The 20680-nt window shown below is 44.8% G+C and overlaps 2 protein-coding genes across 2 annotated transcripts; both read left to right on the forward strand.

The window, feature by feature from the left end:
* The first annotated feature begins 361 nt into the window (after nt 1–361).
* Nucleotides 362–8372, forward strand: PA2G4 (proliferation-associated 2G4). The gene is made up of 13 exons (XM_079143248.1): nt 362–627; nt 2630–2758; nt 3041–3146; nt 3237–3306; nt 3547–3639; nt 5303–5366; nt 5595–5673; nt 5826–5904; nt 5988–6121; nt 6511–6605; nt 6734–6861; nt 6993–7046; nt 7264–8372. The coding sequence occupies exons 1-13, from the start codon at nt 540–542 to the stop codon at nt 7327–7329; spliced, it is 1185 nt and encodes a 394-aa protein (XP_078999374.1). The 5' UTR covers nt 362–539; the 3' UTR covers nt 7330–8372.
* Nucleotides 8373–12474: 4102 nt separating this feature from the next.
* Nucleotides 12475–18351, forward strand: ZC3H10 (zinc finger CCCH-type containing 10). The gene is made up of 3 exons (XM_079143242.1): nt 12475–12568; nt 13351–13414; nt 14826–18351. The coding sequence occupies exon 3, from the start codon at nt 14881–14883 to the stop codon at nt 16186–16188; it is 1308 nt and encodes a 435-aa protein (XP_078999368.1). The 5' UTR covers nt 12475–12568; nt 13351–13414; nt 14826–14880; the 3' UTR covers nt 16189–18351.
* The last annotated feature ends 2329 nt before the right edge of the window (nt 18352–20680 follow it).

Consider the following 20680-nt stretch of genomic DNA (forward strand, 5'->3'; position numbering starts at 1 on the left):
CCTCGGCTCCACCCAGCCCCAGCCGACTCTAAACCCATTCCCCGAGTAGCTCCGCCCCTACTCCCTCAGCCCGCCCCCTTCTGTTACGGGCTCTAACTTAGCGCTCTGGTGGATGTAGTTTTTCCCGGAGAGACCACGCTTTCCCTCCTGCTCCCCAACGGCTCCGCCTTCCCGCCGGAGCCTGACCCTTCCCGGCGTGCCCGGCGATTCCGGCGTGCGAGGCCCTGGGAGGGCAAGGCCCCAGGGCCTGGCGGAGGGGTGCGAGGGGCAGGCTGGGAGTTGTAGTTCTCCTGTGCACGAGGGCCGCTGGAGGCTGGCGTACGGCCGGACTCGTTGTCCCGGCGTGCCCTGCGCCTCTGCCCGCGCGCTCGCAGCTTCTCGCTCTCGCCGCTTGCCCGCCCGCTCCCTTGCTTGCTCGCGCTTTGGCTCGCGCTCTGCTCGCGGATCGAGGAGGCTTTGGCCACTGCCTACGACTGTGAAGGAAGACAGAGGCGGCGGCTCAGGGGAAAACAGGCTGCATTGGTGGTGGTAGTAGGAAGATGTCGGGTGAGGACGAGCAGCAGGAGCAAACTATCGCCGAGGACCTGGTCGTGACCAAGTATAAGATGGGGGGCGACATCGCCAACCGTGAGTGCGGCCTCGGGGGTCCGGGAGTCGAGGCTGAGAGGGAGAGGTGGCCGAGCTGTCCCCAGAGGGGCTGGAGCGGCGGGGTCTTGCGGAGTGAGCTACTGAGGGGCGCGCACCGACCCGCTGGGGACAGCGCGATGGGAAGACCCGGTGTCGCGCCGGGGACGCAGTGGCCAGGCCTGGGCTGGAGTCTGGAGGTGTGGGCCTACGTCAGGGAGGAGAGCAGAGAGGGGCTCCCAGCAGGCCCCGACTCTAGGCCGTTGGTAAGGAGGCAAGGCACGTCTTCTCCAGCCCCTCACCCTTCACTTCTGTTCTCTGCCTCCCCTGGTTCTGGCAGCAGTGAGGCCACCTCGAAAAGGAAGCGCCCGGCTGCTGGCGACAGAAGCACTGTTTTGTTGTGATTCTCGGCCCTCAGGAGCCGAAGCGGCACGTGTTGCTTAGACTCCGTACGGGTGGCTGGCTTCCCCTCTTCCTCTGCTACAGTCCCTGACATCAGCTTTCCACCACGTGCTTTGCTAGAGCCTTTCCTTCTTTACTTTTTTTTACCCTGATGGGGGCCCCCGTCTACCCTAGGTCTAGCTCAGGGGACAGTTGGAAGGCACTTCTGGACTTTCTGACCCAACTCCTGGAGATAAAGTCTGCTTTTCTGGAAGTTATTCATTACTACCACCGCTCTAATCTGTGCAGATGGCCTTAGCCTTTAAATTTGATTGTTCTCAGGGGTTTGACAGTGTTTTGAGGTTCTGCTCTCTTTCCAGCTAGGCAAGTTTGTGGACAGTACTAGAAAAGGGGAGACTGATTATAGAATTGTCACAAGTTGTCTTTATTCCATTTGTTCTTTCTCAGCAGTCGCCTGCTACTCTACACAGATGTCTCATTTTCTATGTTCTCTCTTTCCAATTCACCTTTTCATTTTAAAACACACTTAGGGAGATAGAAACTGCTTGTCCTTGAACTTTTAAGTAATTTGATGGTAAAGATAGTTGGGAGGAGGTAGCTAGAAAGCTTTTGGTCCTGTGGCTGAAATTTTCAGTTTTTATGGCTTCCAAAGCATCATCAAAACAGATCTCAAAAATCAAACCTAAAATTCAGGATGGATAATGATAGGAAATAACACACATCCTCCTTTTTGGTGCTTTTTAGTATTGATACTAATGGTTTTAATCAGGAAAAAAAAGTTTTCCCTCTTTCTTGCAATTCATAATTTGAAGCACCGATAATCTCAGGTACCAATTTTTTAAAAAATTTTTTTTAGATGTTGATGGGCCTTTATTTTATTCATTTATTTATGTGTGATGCTGAGAATCAAACCCAGTGCCTCACACATGCTAGGTAAGTGCTCTACCACTGAGCCACAACCCCAACCCCATCAGGTACCAATTTTGAAACTGAGATCACATACCTCTTTGAGAGCTACTGAAAGTTATAACCTATGAGCCCCCTGAAGTTCAGGATCCTTAGATTTAAGTCCCCTTGGCTTATATACTTAGTTATGAGGAAAAAGTCTACATAAATTGAGATTACTAACACCTAATTAGGGTGTCTGAGAAGGAAAGAAGGTAACATTTAACAGTGCATCAGCTTTGAGTCAGCAATTCTGTCTACCTTCTCATTGTCCCTGACGCCTATAAATTTCTTCTAATCTGCTTGGCATGTATGTGGGGTACCTTGGCAAAGCCCCCTGAACTTTGTAATTTTATCTCAATATACCGTCTTTGGAAAGTCTGAGACCTTGCCTAAGGAGACATTATATATACCCAGTTGTCACATAATATAAGGGATAAAAGGGAGTGTTGGCTTTTTCTATTTTAGGAAAGGAAGGTAGAAATTAGAGATTATAAGTAGATACATTCCAAGAGGCAAAAATTGGTTTCTCCTTCAACCTCAGGACAATAACACTAGGAAGTGTTAAAAACTGTTGAGTCCAATTTCCAGGTATTACTTGGGTGGTAACTAGATAATAAATACATTCACAGCTGAGATGGTGGTATTTTGTCCCCAGGGGTACTTCGATCTTTGGTGGAAGCATCCAGTTCAGGTGTGTCAGTACTGATCCTGTGTGAGAAAGGTGATGCCATGATTATGGAAGAAACAGGGAAAATCTTCAAGAAAGAAAAGGAAATGAAGAAAGGTAAAAGAAAGAAAGATTCCCTCCCTAGTTTACCAAGTTTGACCCTTGTTTGGTCCTTTGTATTTGTTTTATCCATTGTGTGATCCACCACCACCCCAGCTGTGGTTGAGGTATTTGAAAATTTGGGGTGACAGGTAGGATAGAGTTTCCTACCCAGTCCATACTTATTAAGCTTAAGCAAATCCCTGGGGTGAGGGGGGACAAAAAACTTTTCATTTTTCTAAAGGGCAACAGGGCTCTGTAGAGAAGGCAAGATAGTAAGGCTGGCGATTCTTTTTACAGGTATTGCTTTTCCTACCAGCATTTCGGTAAATAACTGTGTATGTCACTTCTCCCCTTTGAAGAGTGACCAGGACTATATTCTCAAGGAAGGTGACTTGGTAAAAATGTAAGGTTAAACCATTCTAGAGCATTTGTTTTTTCCCTGAGCATTTACATAGTGCCAGTTCCAATGAGGTACTCTGCTTTTGCCTTTCAGTGACCTTGGGGTCCATGTGGACGGCTTCATTGCTAATGTGGCTCATACTTTTGTGGTTGGTGTAGCTGAGGTAGGTGTTCTGCTTTTGAACCCTGTTCAGTCTTGGTGGGGAGATGTACTGCCATTTGCCTCTTATCCCCATCCTCTAGCACCACATTAATTTTGACAGTGTCTGGAGAAACAAAAGGAGAATTTTTTTCACATGTTTATTGGTTGGCCTTGTATATAAGTACACAGATATGTTAGCTAAATGGCCAGCTGTGTTAGCAAACTTTTCAGGAAATCATTGTTAATATTTCCTTATCTCCAGGGGACCCAAGTAACAGGACGGAAAGCAGATGTCATTAAGGCAGCTCACCTTTGTGCTGAAGCTGCCCTGCGCCTGGTCAAACCTGGAAACCAGGTAAGGTGTTTTCTTCAACTCACACCTTGATAGAACCAAAGATGCATTAGACATCTATAGCTACTATGTGTGGAATTGTATCTTTTTGTTTGTTTGTTTTTTAATTGTATCTTGAGATGGGATTTTTTTAAAGAGGCAGGAACTAAAGTGCTTGATACTAAACAGCGTTTAACTATGAGTGCCTGTCATAGACAGTATCTAGGGATATGTGGTCCTGTATATGGAAATATGGAGCCAGCCGATAGTGATCCTTCCTTGTTTTATGTGTGCATCTTTCTCCAAAAATAATTTGAGGTATGTAGCTAACAATAAAACATAAATTTTTTAAAACTCCAACTTAAAGCTTATAAATGTTATTAAAAGGATAGGAGAGAGACAATAGTACCAATACACTGATGTCAAATAGAGGCCAAAATTTGTTGTATACTTTTTGCAAGACAGTATTAGGAAGTCTGGAGATGATAAAAGTTCTCTTGAACTAATAGAATTAAACATGTTAGTTTATCAGTGGAGATATTTCCAGAGACCCATTCAATACTGAAAGCATTGTTGTTCCCCCACACACCTTTTTGTTGTTGTTGTTCTGGGGATCCAACCCAGGGCCTTGCACTTACTATGCAAGCACTCTGTCACTGAGCTACTCCTCCAGCTCTGGCATCATCTTTTTAAAATTTCTTCCTTCTTTGTGCTTTTTTTTTCTTCATATTTTTTTTTTTTTTTTTTTTTTTTTTTTTTTTGGTGCTGAGGATTGAACCCAGGGCTTTGTACTTGCAAGGCAAGCTCTCTACCAACTGAGCCATATCCCCAGCTCTTTCCTCATATTCTTAATCAATTTGTACTTCATCCTCATTATTACTTAGTTACATTATTTTTTTACTGTCTAGTTTCCTTATGATGATACCTAACTTCACAATTGTTATAAGGCCCTTTAAACACTGCCTGGCATAGAGTAAGCCCCTGAATTAGGTGCTGGTTTCATTTTATACACTTATTATTTATATATGATGTATTTTCATAGGAAGGTAGCATTATGGCTACTGTATAACTGAAATCTGATGGGGTCTTTATCCTATCACCACCTCTTACTGTTTAAAAATAACCTTGAACTCAAATTTACTCATCTGTAAAATGGGAAAAATAAAATTTTGCCTTATTTGCAGAGTTGTGACAATAGATTTTTGGAGGGGAGGGTCTAAATTAGTAGCTTAGATGAGGATCAGATCAGATGCAAAAGAGGTTAAGAAGAAAAAAGGTTTTGCTGTCCCCTTTCAACAGATAAAATGACAGGTATAAATGAATGAAAATGACTTCATAATAGAAAACCCAAGTTTATAATTGGATTCTTCCTCTTAATACTTGTTTAACCTTGGGCAAGTCAGTTAATCTTCCTAAGCCTCAGTTCCTCATCTTCTGTGTAGTAGAGATATAGATCTGTCCTTTCCCCTTTGAGAATTGTTCTATTTAGATCATCTTTGTGAAAGTGCTTTGTAGAATTATTTGCACATACAAGATTTTTAGTTTGTAGGGATGATGACAAACCAATGAATGAGAATCATTGGCACTTGAAGGATGTTACAACTCCAACTTTTATGCTTTTTATTCTTGTGATAGAGAACTTGTTAGCCCCTAATATCTCACCTTATATTTGATCTTGTACTTCTAGAACACACAAGTGACAGAAGCCTGGAACAAAGTTGCCCATTCATTTAATTGTACGCCAATAGAAGGTGAGACCTCAGATAACAGGGTTGAGGGTCTGAGAATGAGTGGTTTAGCAGACTTAGGGTTTCTACTCCCTTAAGGATCCATCCTGGCTTTAGCTCGGTCTAAGCCAGAAACCTCAGTGCCCTATGTTTCCATAACCACACACATTTCTTACACTGTCAAACTCGGGTAGATTTGGAATCTTTTTGGATTCTGGATAGCTGCTACCATAGGCCTTGTCCTGTCCACAGGTATGCTGTCACACCAGTTGAAGCAGCATGTCATCGACGGAGAGAAAACCATTATTCAAAATCCCACAGACCAACAGAAGTAGGTACCAACCCCACTCTTCACTGTCCACCATACCAGAGTAGTCACTAAGCTTTTCTTCCATACACCTAACGTAATCTTGTCCACCTTCTACTCCAAATTCCTAGGAGCTACTTATTCTTAATGGTTCTCTTTTTCTCTATTCACTTTAGGAAGGACCATGAAAAGGCTGAATTTGAGGTACATGAAGTATATGCTGTGGATGTTCTCGTCAGCTCAGGAGAGGGCAAGGTAAGGAGAGTAGCAGAGTCAGCAGAAGGGTTGACTGAGGGTATGTTTACCAGATCAAGTGTGACCTGACTTAACTCTTTTAGGCCAAGGATGCAGGACAGAGAACCACCATTTACAAACGAGACCCCTCTAAACAATATGGCCTGAAAATGAAAACTTCACGTGCCTTTTTCAGTGAGGTGGAAAGGCGTTTTGATGCCATGCCATTTACTTTAAGGTACTTCTCTTAGTAAGAACAGGACTTGGAACCATTCTGACTCAGACCCTGTACTCAGGAACGCTTTTCCCTCCTACGTCCTTCCTTTCCACTACCCTCCTGCCCAGACTTGTAACTGGTGCACGCATGCAGGAGCTCTCTCCCTTCACCCTCTCTTCATCTATTCATTGAAGGCAATATAAAAGAACAGTCCTAAACATGATTTCTTCCTGAGGGTAGAGTGATCTAAAAACATGAGCATATGAGGCTGGGGGTGTAGTTCAATGGTAGAGCACTTGCCTAACACATGTGAGGCCCTGTGTGCAGTCCCCAGCACCACCACCAAAAAAAGTAAGCCATCTTTTGCTGGGGACTTAAGGAATCTCACAATCCCATTTTCCCCCACCCAGAGCATTTGAAGATGAGAAGAAGGCTCGGATGGGTGTGGTGGAGTGTGCCAAACATGAACTGCTGCAACCATTTAATGTTCTCTATGAGAAGGAGGGTGAGTTCTGAGATGAGAATTTCACTTTGGAGCCCCTGATTATATGGCATCCTTTTCCCTATAACTTCACAAAAGAGCTAGATTGACAAAGGAATGTTTTATCGAAATAATCTTCATTTTCCTCATAGGTGAATTTGTTGCCCAGTTTAAATTTACAGTTCTGCTCATGCCCAATGGCCCCATGCGGATAACCAGTGGTCCCTTTGAGCCTGATCTCTATAAGTCTGAGATGGAGGTCCAGGATGCAGAGCTAAAGGTTAGTGTGGAATGGAGAGTGATGAACAACATGTGGCACCTATCCTGTGATAAAAACCTTGAGAAGAGCTGCAGCACTGGCAGTAAGTCTGTTGCCTCAAAACTTGCCGCCTTCTTCATTCTATTTTTTAGGCCCTTCTCCAAAGTTCTGCAAGTCGGAAAACCCAGAAAAAAAAGAAAAAGAAGGTGTGTTCTGATCATCCTCTTCTGGCAGGGGAACCTGATCACTTTTTATTCTATCTTCCTGTGTCGTGGTGGGGTATAGATTTCTGCTTATCCTGACCTCATTCCTCTTAGCCTTGACCGAGAAGATCAATATATTTTTTAGTTTTGGTCCCCCAGACACTATTTCCAAAGTATTTAGAAACTGATGCACCTTCTTCCTCCTTTTCTTGAAATGTAGGCCTCCAAGACTGCAGAAAATGCCACCAGTGGGGAAACATTAGAAGAGAATGAAGCTGGGGACTGAGGTGGGTCCCATATCCCCATCTTGCTGCTCCAGCCTCATCCCCTTCCCACTACACCCCAGGCTCTGTGAAGTGCAGTTCATCTCCACCTAGGACCGCCAGCAGAGCAGGGTTTCCCTGCCCCCATCCCAGTACCCCTGCCCATCCCCTTCCAACAACAACCAGCTCCAACTGACTCTGGTTTGGGGAGGCCAGGCTTCCCAGCCACCGAAGACTACTTTAAATAGAAAAAAAAAAGAAATTGAATAATAAAATCAGGAGTCAAAATCCATCGTCTTCAAGCCCTCTTTCTAGCCTTTTCTACTACTCTGCTTGGTCAAGGTTTGTGGCCCTACAACAAAACAGGGAGGAGGCTAAATTAGCCACCACCACTAAAAACTCAGCTGAAATTTTTTTATAGCACTCTGATGTCAACATTTTCTCATCTGTATGGGGCTTTTCTGTCTCATTTCCCACTCTCCCCAAGTATTTTATCTGCTCTCAAAATTAAGAGGAGCTGTTCTTCAGATTTTTATTCACACATGGCAGATTCCTCATCTGATCCAGGTTGTCTAGTCAGGCCCTTCTCGTGTTTTAGGAGTTGAAGTCTCCATTTTTGAAGAGATTTTCATCTGTTGAATGGATTCCCATTTGTAAATCTTTTTAGTTGTTTTTGTTCTTCAGGGGGTCAAACCCCATCCCTCCTTTTTTTTCATCTCAACTGTCCTTTTCTCTGGAGTCAGTGGGGCCTTCCCTTGCTCCATTTTACAAAAAGCCTAAGCTGGAAGTTCAACTGTGGTTTTGTTCCCTGTTTGAAATATTTTGACCTCCCTCCCTTGAAAGAAATAACCTGGAGCCAGAGGAGTAGACTGACTGAAGAGATAACTCCTGGCTTTCTGAAGCTATGGACTTGGATTGGATGAATTGCTGGGGGTTTATAGAGAAAGATGACATTTCAATACCTCTGGCACGCTTTCCCAGGGAATTAGGGCTCCCACTAACTTATGAGATTTTTAAACACATTAAAGATGACATGGCATTAAAATAAATTTGGATTTGCTCATAATATTGTGCCACTGTGTGTTACTCTTATTTGAGGTGGGGGGAGTGCAAGTCCAGGCAGTGATAATCATCCGGAAGTTTTTCTATACTCTACCTGTCTGAAAAAAATGATTGTTTGGCAGAGGATGGGGACAATGGGTTTACATGAATCCTAGATTCTTGAAAGATAACTAATCCAGCACCTTGGTTAGTGATTTAATTTTCTGAAGCAGGAGCATCCTTCATTTCTGTCATTTGTTCAGGACTAGGACACTTAATGTATACTACAAAAAACAACCTTTAATCCTAGTGGCTTAGGAGGCTGAAGCAGGAGGATCTTGAGTTCAAAGCCAGCCTCAGAAACTCAGACCCTGTTTCTAAATAAAGTACAAAAAAGGGTTGGGGATGTGCCTCAGTGGTTAAGTGCCCCTGAGTTCAGTCCTCAATACCCAAAACAAAATAATACTGCAAGTATTTATTTTGAGTCTGGAAGCCATGAAGAATGTCTGGTGTTAATGCTAGTTTTCAGGGTCATGCAGATAATGGGTAAATTGTTAGATTTTAGTATCTTACCTATGAGGTACCACTAATCTGGAAATAGTATAGTGAACTAAGCTGAAGACAGGATATTTGATGATACATATCCATCATTATAAAATAGTTATTGCTATGAAATCCTGTGTTCTGCCTATTCCTCCCTCTATATTTGTCTAAACCTGTAGAATGTACATCACCAAAAGTGAACTCTAGTAGTGTTACATAGTGGTTCTATGGTTTTGGTGGGAATGTAGATTGTCAGTTATAACATCACTGGGAATGTTGATAAGGAGGGTGACTGTGAGGACGGAATATGTGGAGGAAAAATTTTTTCTGAGGTACTGGAGATGGGACATAGGGCCATTCTGCCACTGAGCTACACCCTACCCCTTGGGTTTTTTGAGACAGGGTCTTGCTAAGTTGCCTAGACTGGCCTCAAACTTGTGATTCACCTCAGCCTTCAAGTTGATATTACAGGCATGCGCCACTGTAGCAAATGTTTTTTTTTTAAGTAGTTAAAAGCCAGGTGTGGAGTTACATAACAGCAATCTCTGTCACTTGAGAGGCAGAGACTGGAGGTTTTGAAAGTTCAAGGCAGCCAATTTAATGAGACCCTGTCTTCAAAATTTTAAAAAGGCCAAGGCATGGGTGGTGCACACCTGTAATCCCAGCAGCTCAGCAGGAGGAGGAAGGAGAACTGCAAATTCAAGGCCAGCCTCACCAATTTAGCAAGACTCGGTCTTAAAAAAAAAAAAAAAAAAAAAAAAGATCTGGGAGTGTAATTCAGAAGTGGAATGCCCCTGGGTTCAATCCCCAGTACTGAGGAAGAAGGGGTGGGGGGAGTGACATTTCCCCTCAGTGTTTATAAACTAGTTGGCAATACTGGTGGACTTGATATAATTGCTAGGGATTTTATTATTTTTTTAAAAAATTATATTTTCTTCGTGACAATTCTAGAACTACCTAAACATGTGAAACAAGAAACATTAGTTTTTAAAAACTTCAGGAAACTGCTCAAAAGAAAGAATTAATAGGCACACAAATCTTACACTATTTTAAATGGTAAAGTATAGCCTTGGTTTGCTAAAGGTTCTTTTTTATCCTTAAGTTCTCTATATCCAAATCTTTGGGGTTCTGTTTTCCAGTGCATCTCACCCAACTATAGCGTAAGATTATAGTTCTTTGACACCAAATGTTATCTTTTCCCTAGAGAGGTTAGCTAATCTTGCATTCCCACATCTGTAATTCAGCGACTCTGGAGACTAAGGCAGGAGGACTGCAAGTTTGAAGATCCGAGGCAATTTAGCGAAACCCATCTCAAAACCAAAAATGAAAAGGGCTGGAGATGTAACTCAGTGAAAGAGTGCCTTTTGGTTCAATCCCCTTGTTTCGAAAATTAAAAACAACCCTAAAAGTTTTCTGTGCAAATTATGCGTTGTGAGCAGGAGTCTCTAGTGACATTCTATCTCAAGTCTTGTGTGGAAAGCCCACACTTAACTTACTTCATTCTTGGAACTGTAGAAAAAAGTTGATATATCTTAAACAGTGAATGATAAGTGTCTCTTTTTAGTCTCCCGACTCCCCATTTTATATCCTTCCGTTAAGAACCTGCAAGTTCCTAGATCGAATTTTCCTGCAGCAATTTACCTCAGAAAATAAGGCAAAACAGTAAAACAAATTAGGAATTTTTGTACAGCCCGCACCTATCCATAATAAAATGGAGGACTTCGCTAAAATACTGCAACTCCCAAGAAGCAATGAGAGGGAAGGCGGAAGCCATTATCCTTTTGCCGTCTGCACTTCTCGGTCCTATATAGGAAATAGATGTTCAGGCTGAAATAATACAATGTCTTCATGATAAAAATGGTGAGGAGGAAATTGGTAACTCCAATTCGAAACACTGTTTCCCAAGAGAACGGCTTAATCATTTATCTGAGAGCTGACAGCAGCCATTGTTGTCTTCATTGCGCAGCCCCACCCCTAGGGGAAGGGCCGGACGGCGGAAGTGACGACTACGATCCTTCCATTAAATAGCTGCAAGCGGAACCTTGGCGCTCTCTCGGCCTTAGCGCCATCTTTTTGGGTGAGTGTCAGTGATGGCTTGTGTCCGGATTCCGCGTACAATCCGTTAACATCTGATATCTTTATTTACCATCATCACAGCAAACTAACTCTAGCTTTTTTTTCTTTCCTTGTAGAAACCTCTGCGCCATGAGAGCCAAGGTGAGCGGTCCCTACCAGTGAACTGGGAAGGTAGGAGTTGGCAAGGAAAGTCCGCCATAGTTCCCAATCGCTGGGTTCTCAAGAGTGCCCAAGAGATGGTGGGAGGAGGAAGCATAGATTAGAGGAGAAGCAGAGGAGATATCGAGGGCAGGGATTGAAAATGTGGAATTGGAGCTTTATGCGAGTGTAAGACGCGTATGTTATTGATGCGATTGCTGTGACCAGGCTTTCATATTTGGTGAGGAACCTATCCGGTTCTAAATAATGCACTAAAAGCCTTACCTAAACCTGTTAAGTAGTAATACATTATTTTTTTTTTCTTCCTATGCCTCATCGATTTCTAGTGGAGGAAGAAGCGAATGCGCAGGTACGTTAACAGCCCAGGATGAGGATGATAGGGGGTTCGCCTTGAAAAGTCGCCTAGGAACATTTGGTCTAAGTCTAAAACTTAAGGAAAACTGCAGGAGAAAAATATTACAAAGCGTTGCCTTGGCGGAACTAGGGATTGAGCACAGGACAGTTTAACTGTGATGCTTGTTGATTTTATCACCCCATGTGTTCAGTACATTTTAAGGTGGAAAGGAAAAACAACTTTGTGTGAGTAGGAGGTGTATTCTCATGTCTACTTTTCAGGCTGAAGCGCAAAAGAAGAAAGATGAGGCAGAGGTCCAAGTAAACTAGCTTGTGCACCGTGGAGGCCAAAGGAGTAGAAGTAAGGAATGCCAGAGGCCGGGGACGTTGGTACAAGTTGTTGGACTGCCTGCTACTGTCCACAGATTTTGTCTCGGTGGATTTAGAACTTACATCGCCATCCCGTCGCCAAGACCACCAGTGAGAGAAGACCCACCTTGCGCATAACAGTCCCTATTGATCCTTAACCCGGGACCTTTGGCATTCTGGACTAATTCTCGTTTCTCACTTGTGGCCAGTGTAACGCGTGTACAATAAATCATCCCTTCTGCTGTTTTAGCTGAAGAATCAAATCGTCTTGTCTTTTAGTGTTTATTTCGGTTCCTTTGGGTGGGGGTTCTGTCTATACGGTTTGTGCTGGTTCATTATCTGTGCTGTGGAGAATGTCAAGGAACACAAAAGCCAAAGCCTGGGGTGTATGATGTGGTCCACGTGGAGCTAAGGGTGTTCTGTATGCTTGAGGCTTTTAAGGTTTGGGGCAAGTGCTGGTCCCGCCCCTTCTTGTCCTGAGATGTGCTGTGCAGAGTTCTACTTAAGGCGAACGTTATTGTTGTGCTGTTAGGACGGGTTGCTATGGCAACACGCAAAGCTCGCTGGGAACTTCCTGTGTCATTTCGCACAACTATTCCGTGCGCTATAGAGTGTAGTTCCGGGTCTGGTGACTAGAGCGTCACTTCTTCCGCAGGAAGCGGAAGAGCGGCAGGGTGGGCGGCTCTTTGTCGAAGCTAGAGGACCGGCAGGCGGCAGCAGCAACTACGGCGGCGGCGGCAGGTGAGGGAGGCGGGAGACTTAGGTGGAGGCCGCGCCCGGAGGGGAGGAGTCGGGGCCGGCTCAGCGCCTGGGCTCTGCCGGGCCTCAGAAGGCCCCCCACAACGGAGCTGGCTGTTCCTCACACCTCAGGAAGACCCCCTTTCCTGACTGACCCCGCTTCGCGAGCAAACGCCAGCTCCGTGACGTCACAGCCCTGCCCATCTCTCAGCTTGATGTCATCTAGGGCTCCCCCTTCCCGCTTTACTTTGTGCTTCCTTAGTGCCCAATTCACCTGGTCCTCTGCTGAGTGCGGGCAGCGCTACATGGAACCTGCCAAGCTAGACTTGCTGCGGGGAAACTCCTACTAGACTTTTCACAAACTCTAGGGTGCTAGGAAGCGTCATAATCACTGCCCCCCAAGTCTAATCTGCCATCCCACTGCACTGTCACTTGCTGCCCTTGTATAGCCTCCCATTTGGTGTTCCTAACTGCAATCCTAGACTGGGCTCTGCTCCCTACATCCTCCTTCATCTTGAGGCAGGGCTCCCCTCATCCTTTGGTTCACTGAAGGACAGTTTTTCCAATCCATCCTCTCAACTGTTCTGAATCAGTTTTATTTCTTACTCCTCTTACTGGCGACTTCTCCCTTTGACAGGTGAAGTTCAATTTGAACCCTAAGGACATTCTGAAGTTCCCAGTGCTTTTAGTGTTTTGTCAAGAGTTTGTTCTTGTTATGACAACCACCCCTTGGTCCTCCACTCTTACTGTCTCCCACCCACGTGTCTATTTTTTTTCCTGTTCAGAACCCAGCAGTGATGTGGAGGTGGAGACCCGCAGGAGCCCCGGACTTCACCTGAGCTACCTCAGGTATCAATTCTGGGAAACTTGGGTGGGAAGGAGTGTCATACCAAGTTATCTATTTCTGGTGGGACTTGCAACTGGTGGATCAGGCTTAGATAAATGGCATTTATTCTTCATCTGGTCATTTTCCTTTTAGTAAGTTTGTATCTTTTACCACCCTTTTTTCTTGATTATTTGTATTATTCTAGGGCTATATCCATTTGAAGGAAGAGGATCCTTTTTCTTATGCAGATTCTTGTGTAACTCTGGCTTCTGACCTGGTTAGTCATTTTTAGGGAAATCTAAAGGCAAAGTCAGGTCAGTGGACTGAGGACATCATGGCCAGAGATACCAAAAGAGATTCCCCTATGTTCAAGGGGAAATAATATGAAATTTTCCTATTTGAACAGCAGAGGGAGCCTGAACACTGCTTAGGAAAGGTTTAGGAAGTTAAGACACGTGGTGATAGGGACTCCCAGTCTTATTGTGGGTGGAGAGAGGGGAGGGCTATAACTAGGGCAGTGGACTGACATTCCAGTGCTCTCTTGGGAAATAGGAGACTTAAAAAGCTTTTATAGAGTCTATAAATAAAAAGGATCTTTATGGGGTAAGGGATGGTGTGGTTTGATGTCAGTGGGATCTTTTCATGGAGAGGAAAAGGTGGGTGGGGAATAGAAAAAGAAAGGTCACTTGTTCCTGTGACATTAACTCTTTCCTATCTTAACCTTACCGGTGTTTGGGGGAGTGGGTCTAGAAGTGGAGATTACAACTTAGAACTCCTCCTTGAAAGTGCAGGAAGCTGATTTTCCTGGAGTTGAGAGTGGTAGGAGATTAGGAAAGGATGCTAAAAATGGGTAGGTTTAGGGACTACCCTCAAGCTGGTGACATCAGTCTCTTTACCTAGGACTTCTTGGGTTCTAGAAATATGATCACTTAAGATCTCATGGAAAAGAGTTAAGGGAAGTTTTGTTACCAGTGTCCCATCATCCACAAGTCCTAGCAGCTAAGCAGCCCATCTTGGGCACTATTCCCAGTTTCCTCTGAACATATTCAAAAACTAATAGCAGTTTTAATTTCACTTCCACAACTTTAATAAGGTCAGCCTAGAAGGGAAAATAAAATGCACAGTCCTTCCCCCCTCCCCCGCACCTCCCCCCTCCCCCCACTGTATCACCATTAGTGAAATGAGGTGGCTTCCATTCCAGCTCCTTCCTTCACTGTTAGCCAGGCAAGTGTGAATCATTCTGACCAAGACCAGGTGCACAGGGCCTGGGCGGGACTTCTGGCAAATCAACCAGTCTAGCCAGAATTCTCATCTCTTACATTTACCATCTCTAAAGCCATTTCCCTACTGGACTGTCTGCTGTATAGTCAGGACAAGTGGGATCTTTGAAGGACTACTGTTTGACACAGTTCTCTCTCTCTCTTTTTTTTTTAGTAGTCACCAAGAGTGGCAAGAAAAGGAAGAAGGCCCTGAGTTGGGGGGGGCCAGAATGCCTGACCGGGACAGCTATGCCAACGGTACCGGGAGCACTGGTGGAGGCACTGGAGGCGGTGGCAATGAGGAGGCCAGTGGGGCAGCAGCAGTCAGTGGTGGGGCCAGCTCAGATGCCATCTGTAGAGACTTCCTGAGGAATGTGTGCAAGAGAGGCAAGCGATGTCGCTATCGCCACCCAGACATGAGTGAGGTGTCCAACTTGGGGGTAAGCAAAAATGAATTCATCTTCTGCCATGACTTCCAGAACAAAGAGTGTAGCCGCCCAAACTGCCGTTTCATCCATGGTTCCAAGGAGGATGAGGATGGCTATAAGAAGACAGGAGAGCTTCCTCCTCGGCTAAGGCAGAAAGTGGCTGCTGGCCTGGGCCTTTCACCGGCTGACCTACCAAATGGCAAGGAGGAGGTTCCTATCTGCCGTGACTTTCTCAAGGGTGACTGTCAGAGAGGAGCCAAGTGCAAGTTTCGTCATCTGCAAAGGGATTTTGAGTTTGATGCTCGGGGTGGAGGTGGCACTGGGGGTGGAGGCTCAACAGGCTCAGTCCCCCCAGGACGACGCCATGATCTCTATGATATCTATGACCTACCTGACAGGGGCTTTGAGGACCATGAGCCAGGGCCCAAGCGCCGAAGAGGTGGATGCTGCCCTCCTGATGGCCCTCATTTTGAATCATATGAATATAGCTTGGCTCCACCCCGAGGAGTAGAATGCAGACTGCTAGAGGAGGAGAATGCCATGCTCAGGAAGCGTGTGGAAGAGCTAAAGAAACAGGTCAGCAACCTGTTGGCAACCAATGAGGTACTTTTGGAACAAAATGCCCAGTTCCGCAATCAGGCCAAGGTCATGACCCTGAGTTCCACTGCACCAGCGACTGAGCAAACTCTGGCCCCCACTGTGGGCACTGTTGCCACTTTTAATCATGGCATTGCTCAGACTCACACTACTCTCAGCAGCCAGGCTCTACAGCCTCGTCCTGTGTCCCAGCAAGAACTGGTGGCCCCCACTGGAGCTCCAGCTGCTCCCCCAACTAATGCTGCACCTCCTGCTGCTCCACCACCCCCACCCCCTCACTTGAACCCAGAGATCACACCACTGTCAGCTGCTCTGGCTCAAACAATCGCCCAGGGAATGGCACCACCACCTGTTTCCATGGCTCCTGTGGCTGTATCTGTGGCTCCTGTGGCTCCTGTGGCTGTATCGATGGCCCAACCCTTGGCAGGAATCACAATGAGCCACACTACCACTCCCATGGTGACTTACCCCATTGCTTCCCAGAGCATGCGCATTACAGCCATGCCACACTGATGGGGCTATTGGATACTCCCCTGGTATAGCCTCTCAGGGCTGAGGTTGAGGGGTCTTCACCTACTCGCCTAGCCCTCCCAGACCCTGTCTTAAGGGCTCACCCAAGGACTAGGACAAGAGACTATAAGGAGTATGCTTCTGAGGTGCATTTCCTGAAATGGGGTTGGGCTGGTGTGTTCTCTCACCACGCTTTTAAGAAGGTCCTCTTGTCCTTTCTTCAGGCCTCAGTCGAGTGGGGGCTTACATAGGAACGCAGACTGAAACCAGCAAGAGGAAGGACTGACTGAGTGAGGGGCTATGTCCTCTTATGGAAGTTGGGGACATCCTTGATTTTGTCCTTTTTTGTGAACAGCACAGGTTCTAGCACTGGTTTTGGAAGAAAAAAAATTCCCCACCCAGAGGGAGAGCCAGGAAAGATTGGGAAGTGAGTGGCCAGGAGAGAAGGCCTCATAGAAGACAATTTGGGGCCCAGTTGGGTTAGATATACAAGAATTGCTCCTGGACCCCTGAGAAGGCTGGGACCATAGTACTCCAGCTCAAAGACTAGGGGAGCATTTATTTACCTAGCTTGATCTGGAAATCTGTAGGGCAGGGCCCACTACTTTCCAAAGAAATAAAAGAGCAATTATTTTTAACAAATGGAGGCAGTGAAAACTTACTTAGGTATTCTGTGTGGAAGAAGGGAGCATAAAATAGATCTCGTGCCAAAATGGGGTAAGGACCCTGCCCTCACAAAGCTTGGGTAAATTGGATGGAAATCAGCAAAGGGTAGGTGCGTACAAGACCAAATGAGGCTTGAGGAAAGCACTTTGTGGGGTGAAGCATTGGAGCCACCTAGTCTAGTTTAAAAATAGTCCCATCTGTTTCTGGTCTCTGTCTGCATGTGCTATTCCCAGGTTGCCTTAGTAACCAGGGCTCCTAGGGTCATTTAGGGGGGCAAGTACTAAGGAGGGTGTATGTGCTGAGAAATGAGGATGTTATGTAGTTGACAGATCCTTCCCTATTCAAAAAGCAAGGCATGTGGCAGTTGCCTCTCAGTTGTTGATGGCATTTACTGTCCCTTCTACCCTAGCACTTTCTCAGTGGCCAGTGCCTTACTTAAGCCTTCAAGGCTTGGGAGGTGCTGGAAAAGGAAGTTCTTCTGGGGACACAAGCCCCTTTCTGTCTGCATAGAGGACCAGAGGTTTAAAATCCACTTAAGGGTCATTAAGTTCAGGGGCCCAGTAGCCAAATTTCAGTGCCTCCTTAGCTCATGGCTGATGTAGGGGAAACAGTTCAGGTGTCTGATCTAAAATTGGGGGTAGAGAAAATGATCCTGGGATGTGCTTCCTTTATGATATCTCCTGTTGCCTCTTGCTTTGGTTAATCATTCAGGTTATACACCTGGGGTTGGAGATGGTGGGCTAGATCAAGACTGGTCATTAAAAAAAAAAAAGAAATTGGGAGTGGTGACACCCGCCTGTATGCTCAGAGGTGGGAGGGTCACTTGAGCCCAGGAGTTGTTGACTAGGCTAGACAAGGTAGTGAGACCCTGTCTTAAAGGTGGGGCGTGGCCTAAAGACAAAAAAGGGGGCAAATATCGTTTATAGATTTTAGAAACAGAAACAACATTTGATAAGCTTAATGTTCATTCTGGCACAATTCTGGATTATTAAAAAAGATGGTTTATGAGTAGAGAGGAATGTGATTATAGACACCAACATGAATTCTCAGTCAGATCCCAACCTTATTTCCTTCTTGTCAGGTATCTCCAAAGAAGTGAATTTTGGAAACTAGACATTGTATATCTTGTATTAATGCACTCCAGCTAAAGATCACTAGGAACACACCTGTAGTACACCAAATAGAGTTTAATGCTCATTGCAGTGAAGGAGAGATTATACCATTGGGAATCATGGTGTGTCTCAGCAAAGAGGGTGTTACAAAGGTCTCAGAGGACTTGGACTTTGGTTAAGACATTTTTGGAAAGGTTCAAGGAAGTGAGTATCCTCTGGAGTGGGTGCTGCCAAGTGAGGCAGGGTTCCTTCTATGATGGGATATCTTAAATTATCTAGAAGGAGGGCAGAATAGAGTGAAGCTAAAGCTGCATTTGGGAGGTGGGGATGTTTCTATTTTGTGGTTTGCACATTGATGGTTTTGTGCTTAAAAGACATTGTGAAATGATCTTGTTTTTTGGTCTCACTTCATCACAGTCACTGAGTGACCTTGTCTGATGTGGTGTTTTGTGAGATTTTGTCTAACACAAGAGCTCATTGGCTTAACAGTGAGTACCAACTCAACCCTAGGAACTCCAGAGCTTGGCTGGCTGCGACAGGCTAGTTACCAGATGTCAGGAACTGCTTTCTTCTCTCTCACTTGTGAATCATTGTAGATAAGAAAAAAAATTATGGAACTAGGCATAGTGGTGCACATCTGTAATCTCAACTACCTGGGAGACTGAGGCAGGAGCACACAACTTCAGGGTTGGCCTGACAATTCAGTAAGACTCTGTCTCAAAAAAGGGCTGGAGATATAGCTCAGTGGTATTGAACATTTGTAGCTAGTGAATGTTGATTAGAGAATTCATGTTCAAGAAATTGCTAGTTGCAGGGCTGGGGAGATAGCTCAGTCGGTAGAGTGCTTGCCTCACAAGCACAAGGCCAGGAGTTCGATCCCCAGCACCGCAAAAAAAAAAAAAAAAAAAAAAATAGAAAGAAATTGCTAGTCACAGTGATATGACCAATGGCTGTTTTATTTATTCTTTTAAAAATGGAGATGATACCCTAACTTGGATAAGAATATTAAAAGCCCATAATTTAAGGGCTGGGGAATGTGGCTCAGTGGTATCAATGCCCAGCAAAAAAATAAATAAATCAAAAAGCCCATAATTCGGGTTGACTAAAACACTGGACCCTTCGACCCTTAAAATATTGCTTAGGGATAAAACTTGGAGCTTGACTGAATCTGGGACTTCCAGTTGGCTACAAAAAATTAAAATCTTGGATGGGAGTATAGCCCTTAGGCAGAGTGCTTGCCTAGCTCCCCCACAATAGCTTTTTTTAGTCCTCATAATATGTCAGTTCATAAATATTAAGAGCATGCTATGTTCTAGGTACATCTTTAGGAGCTCCATAAGGATAGTTGAGCCATAGTTATGGGTTGTAAATAAAGTAGTTCTGTGTTCTGCCTAAGTGGAACCATGAAACCATTTCTAAGTATTGTGGATTTTTGGGGGACAGGGGGCAGTACTGGGGATTGGACCCAAGTGTGCTTTACCATTGAGTTAAACTCTAGCCATTTTTATTTTTTATTTTGAGACAGTGTCTCATTAAGTTGCTGAGGCTAGCCTCAAACATGCAATGCTTCTGCCTCAACCTCCTGAGTTTCTGGGATTATAGGTGTGCACCACCATTCCCGGCTACTGTGTGTTCTTCTAGTTGTCTAATTTGTGGGGGAGGGGGCTGGGAATTGTACCCAGAGGTGCTTTACCTCTGAGCCATATCCCCAGTCCTTTATTTTTATTTTTTATTTTTTAACATCCCAAGACAAGATAGCTTTACTGATGAATACAACTGAGCATTTTTTAAAAAAAATATTTTATTAGTTGTTGATAAACCTTTAATTAATTAATTTATTTGTAAGCAGTGCTGAGAATCGAACCCAGTGCTTCACACATGCTAGGCATGCACTCTACCACTGAGCCAAAATCCCAGCCCCTTTTTAAATTTTGAGTCAGGGTTTCACCAAGGCTTAGGGCCTAACTTAGTTGCTGGTCTCAAACTTTCAGTCCTCCTGTGTTAGCCTCCCAAGGTGTGTGTTGCTACTCCAGGCTTAAATATAATTTTTAAAGAGGGACACTGACAATCCAGAAGGGTAGCTGGGGGGAAAAAACTGCAGGAGAAGACTAGGTGTCTTCAAATGTTTGAAAGGCTGCCCAGTGGAGGAATGTCCTGCGTTGCACAGGAAATAAACAGGGAGTTCTAGAATGACAGCTAACATTTCTGAGTGCTTAATGTAAGGCAAGGTACTGTGCAAGACATTTTCTATGCAGTGTTTACTGACACAGTGGATGATATTACCTTACACATTTTGCAGAGGAGAAAGCAGGATTAAAAAGTAATCTGGCCAGATGCAGTGGTGCATGCCTGTAATCCCAGTGGCTCAGGAAGTCCCGAGACTAAGGCAGGAGGATTGCAAGTTCAAAGCCAGCCTCAACAATTGAGTGAGGCCCTGTCTAAATAAAAGGGTGGAAATGTGGCTAGTGGTAAGAGCCTCCTAAGCACCCTGATACAAAAAAAATACTAATAAATAAATCTGTCCACGGTTCTACAGCTAGTAAAGAATGGGGTCAGGAATCAATTCACTCTAACTCCAGATTTGGCGTAACAGTTCTGATAGAACCATCCAACCATGGAATGACCAATACTTGGCAGTAAATAATACAGAAGAAATTTTCCTCACATCATGTTGCCTTTCCCGTCTTTATGAGCGGGCTGAGACCAGAATACCACAT

This window comes from Sciurus vulgaris, assembly GCF_902686455.1.
Source record: "Sciurus vulgaris genome assembly, chromosome: 5".
Classification (NCBI taxonomy): Eukaryota; Metazoa; Chordata; class Mammalia; order Rodentia; family Sciuridae; genus Sciurus; species Sciurus vulgaris.

Excerpts from the sequence above, each read along its gene's own strand:
- ZC3H10 (XM_079143242.1), top strand. The coding sequence starts at position 14,881 with ATGCCTGACCGGGACAGCTATGCCAACGGTACCGGGAGCACTGGTGGA.
- PA2G4 (XM_079143248.1), top strand. The coding sequence starts at position 540 with ATGTCGGGTGAGGACGAGCAGCAGGAGCAAACTATCGCCGAGGACCTG. Across the intron at positions 3,640-5,302 it reads TGGTCAAACCTGGAAACCAG|AACACACAAGTGACAGAAGC; the intron begins GTAAGGTGTTTT and ends TTGTACTTCTAG. Across the intron at positions 6,862-6,992 it reads TCCAGGATGCAGAGCTAAAG|GCCCTTCTCCAAAGTTCTGC; the intron begins GTTAGTGTGGAA and ends TCTATTTTTTAG.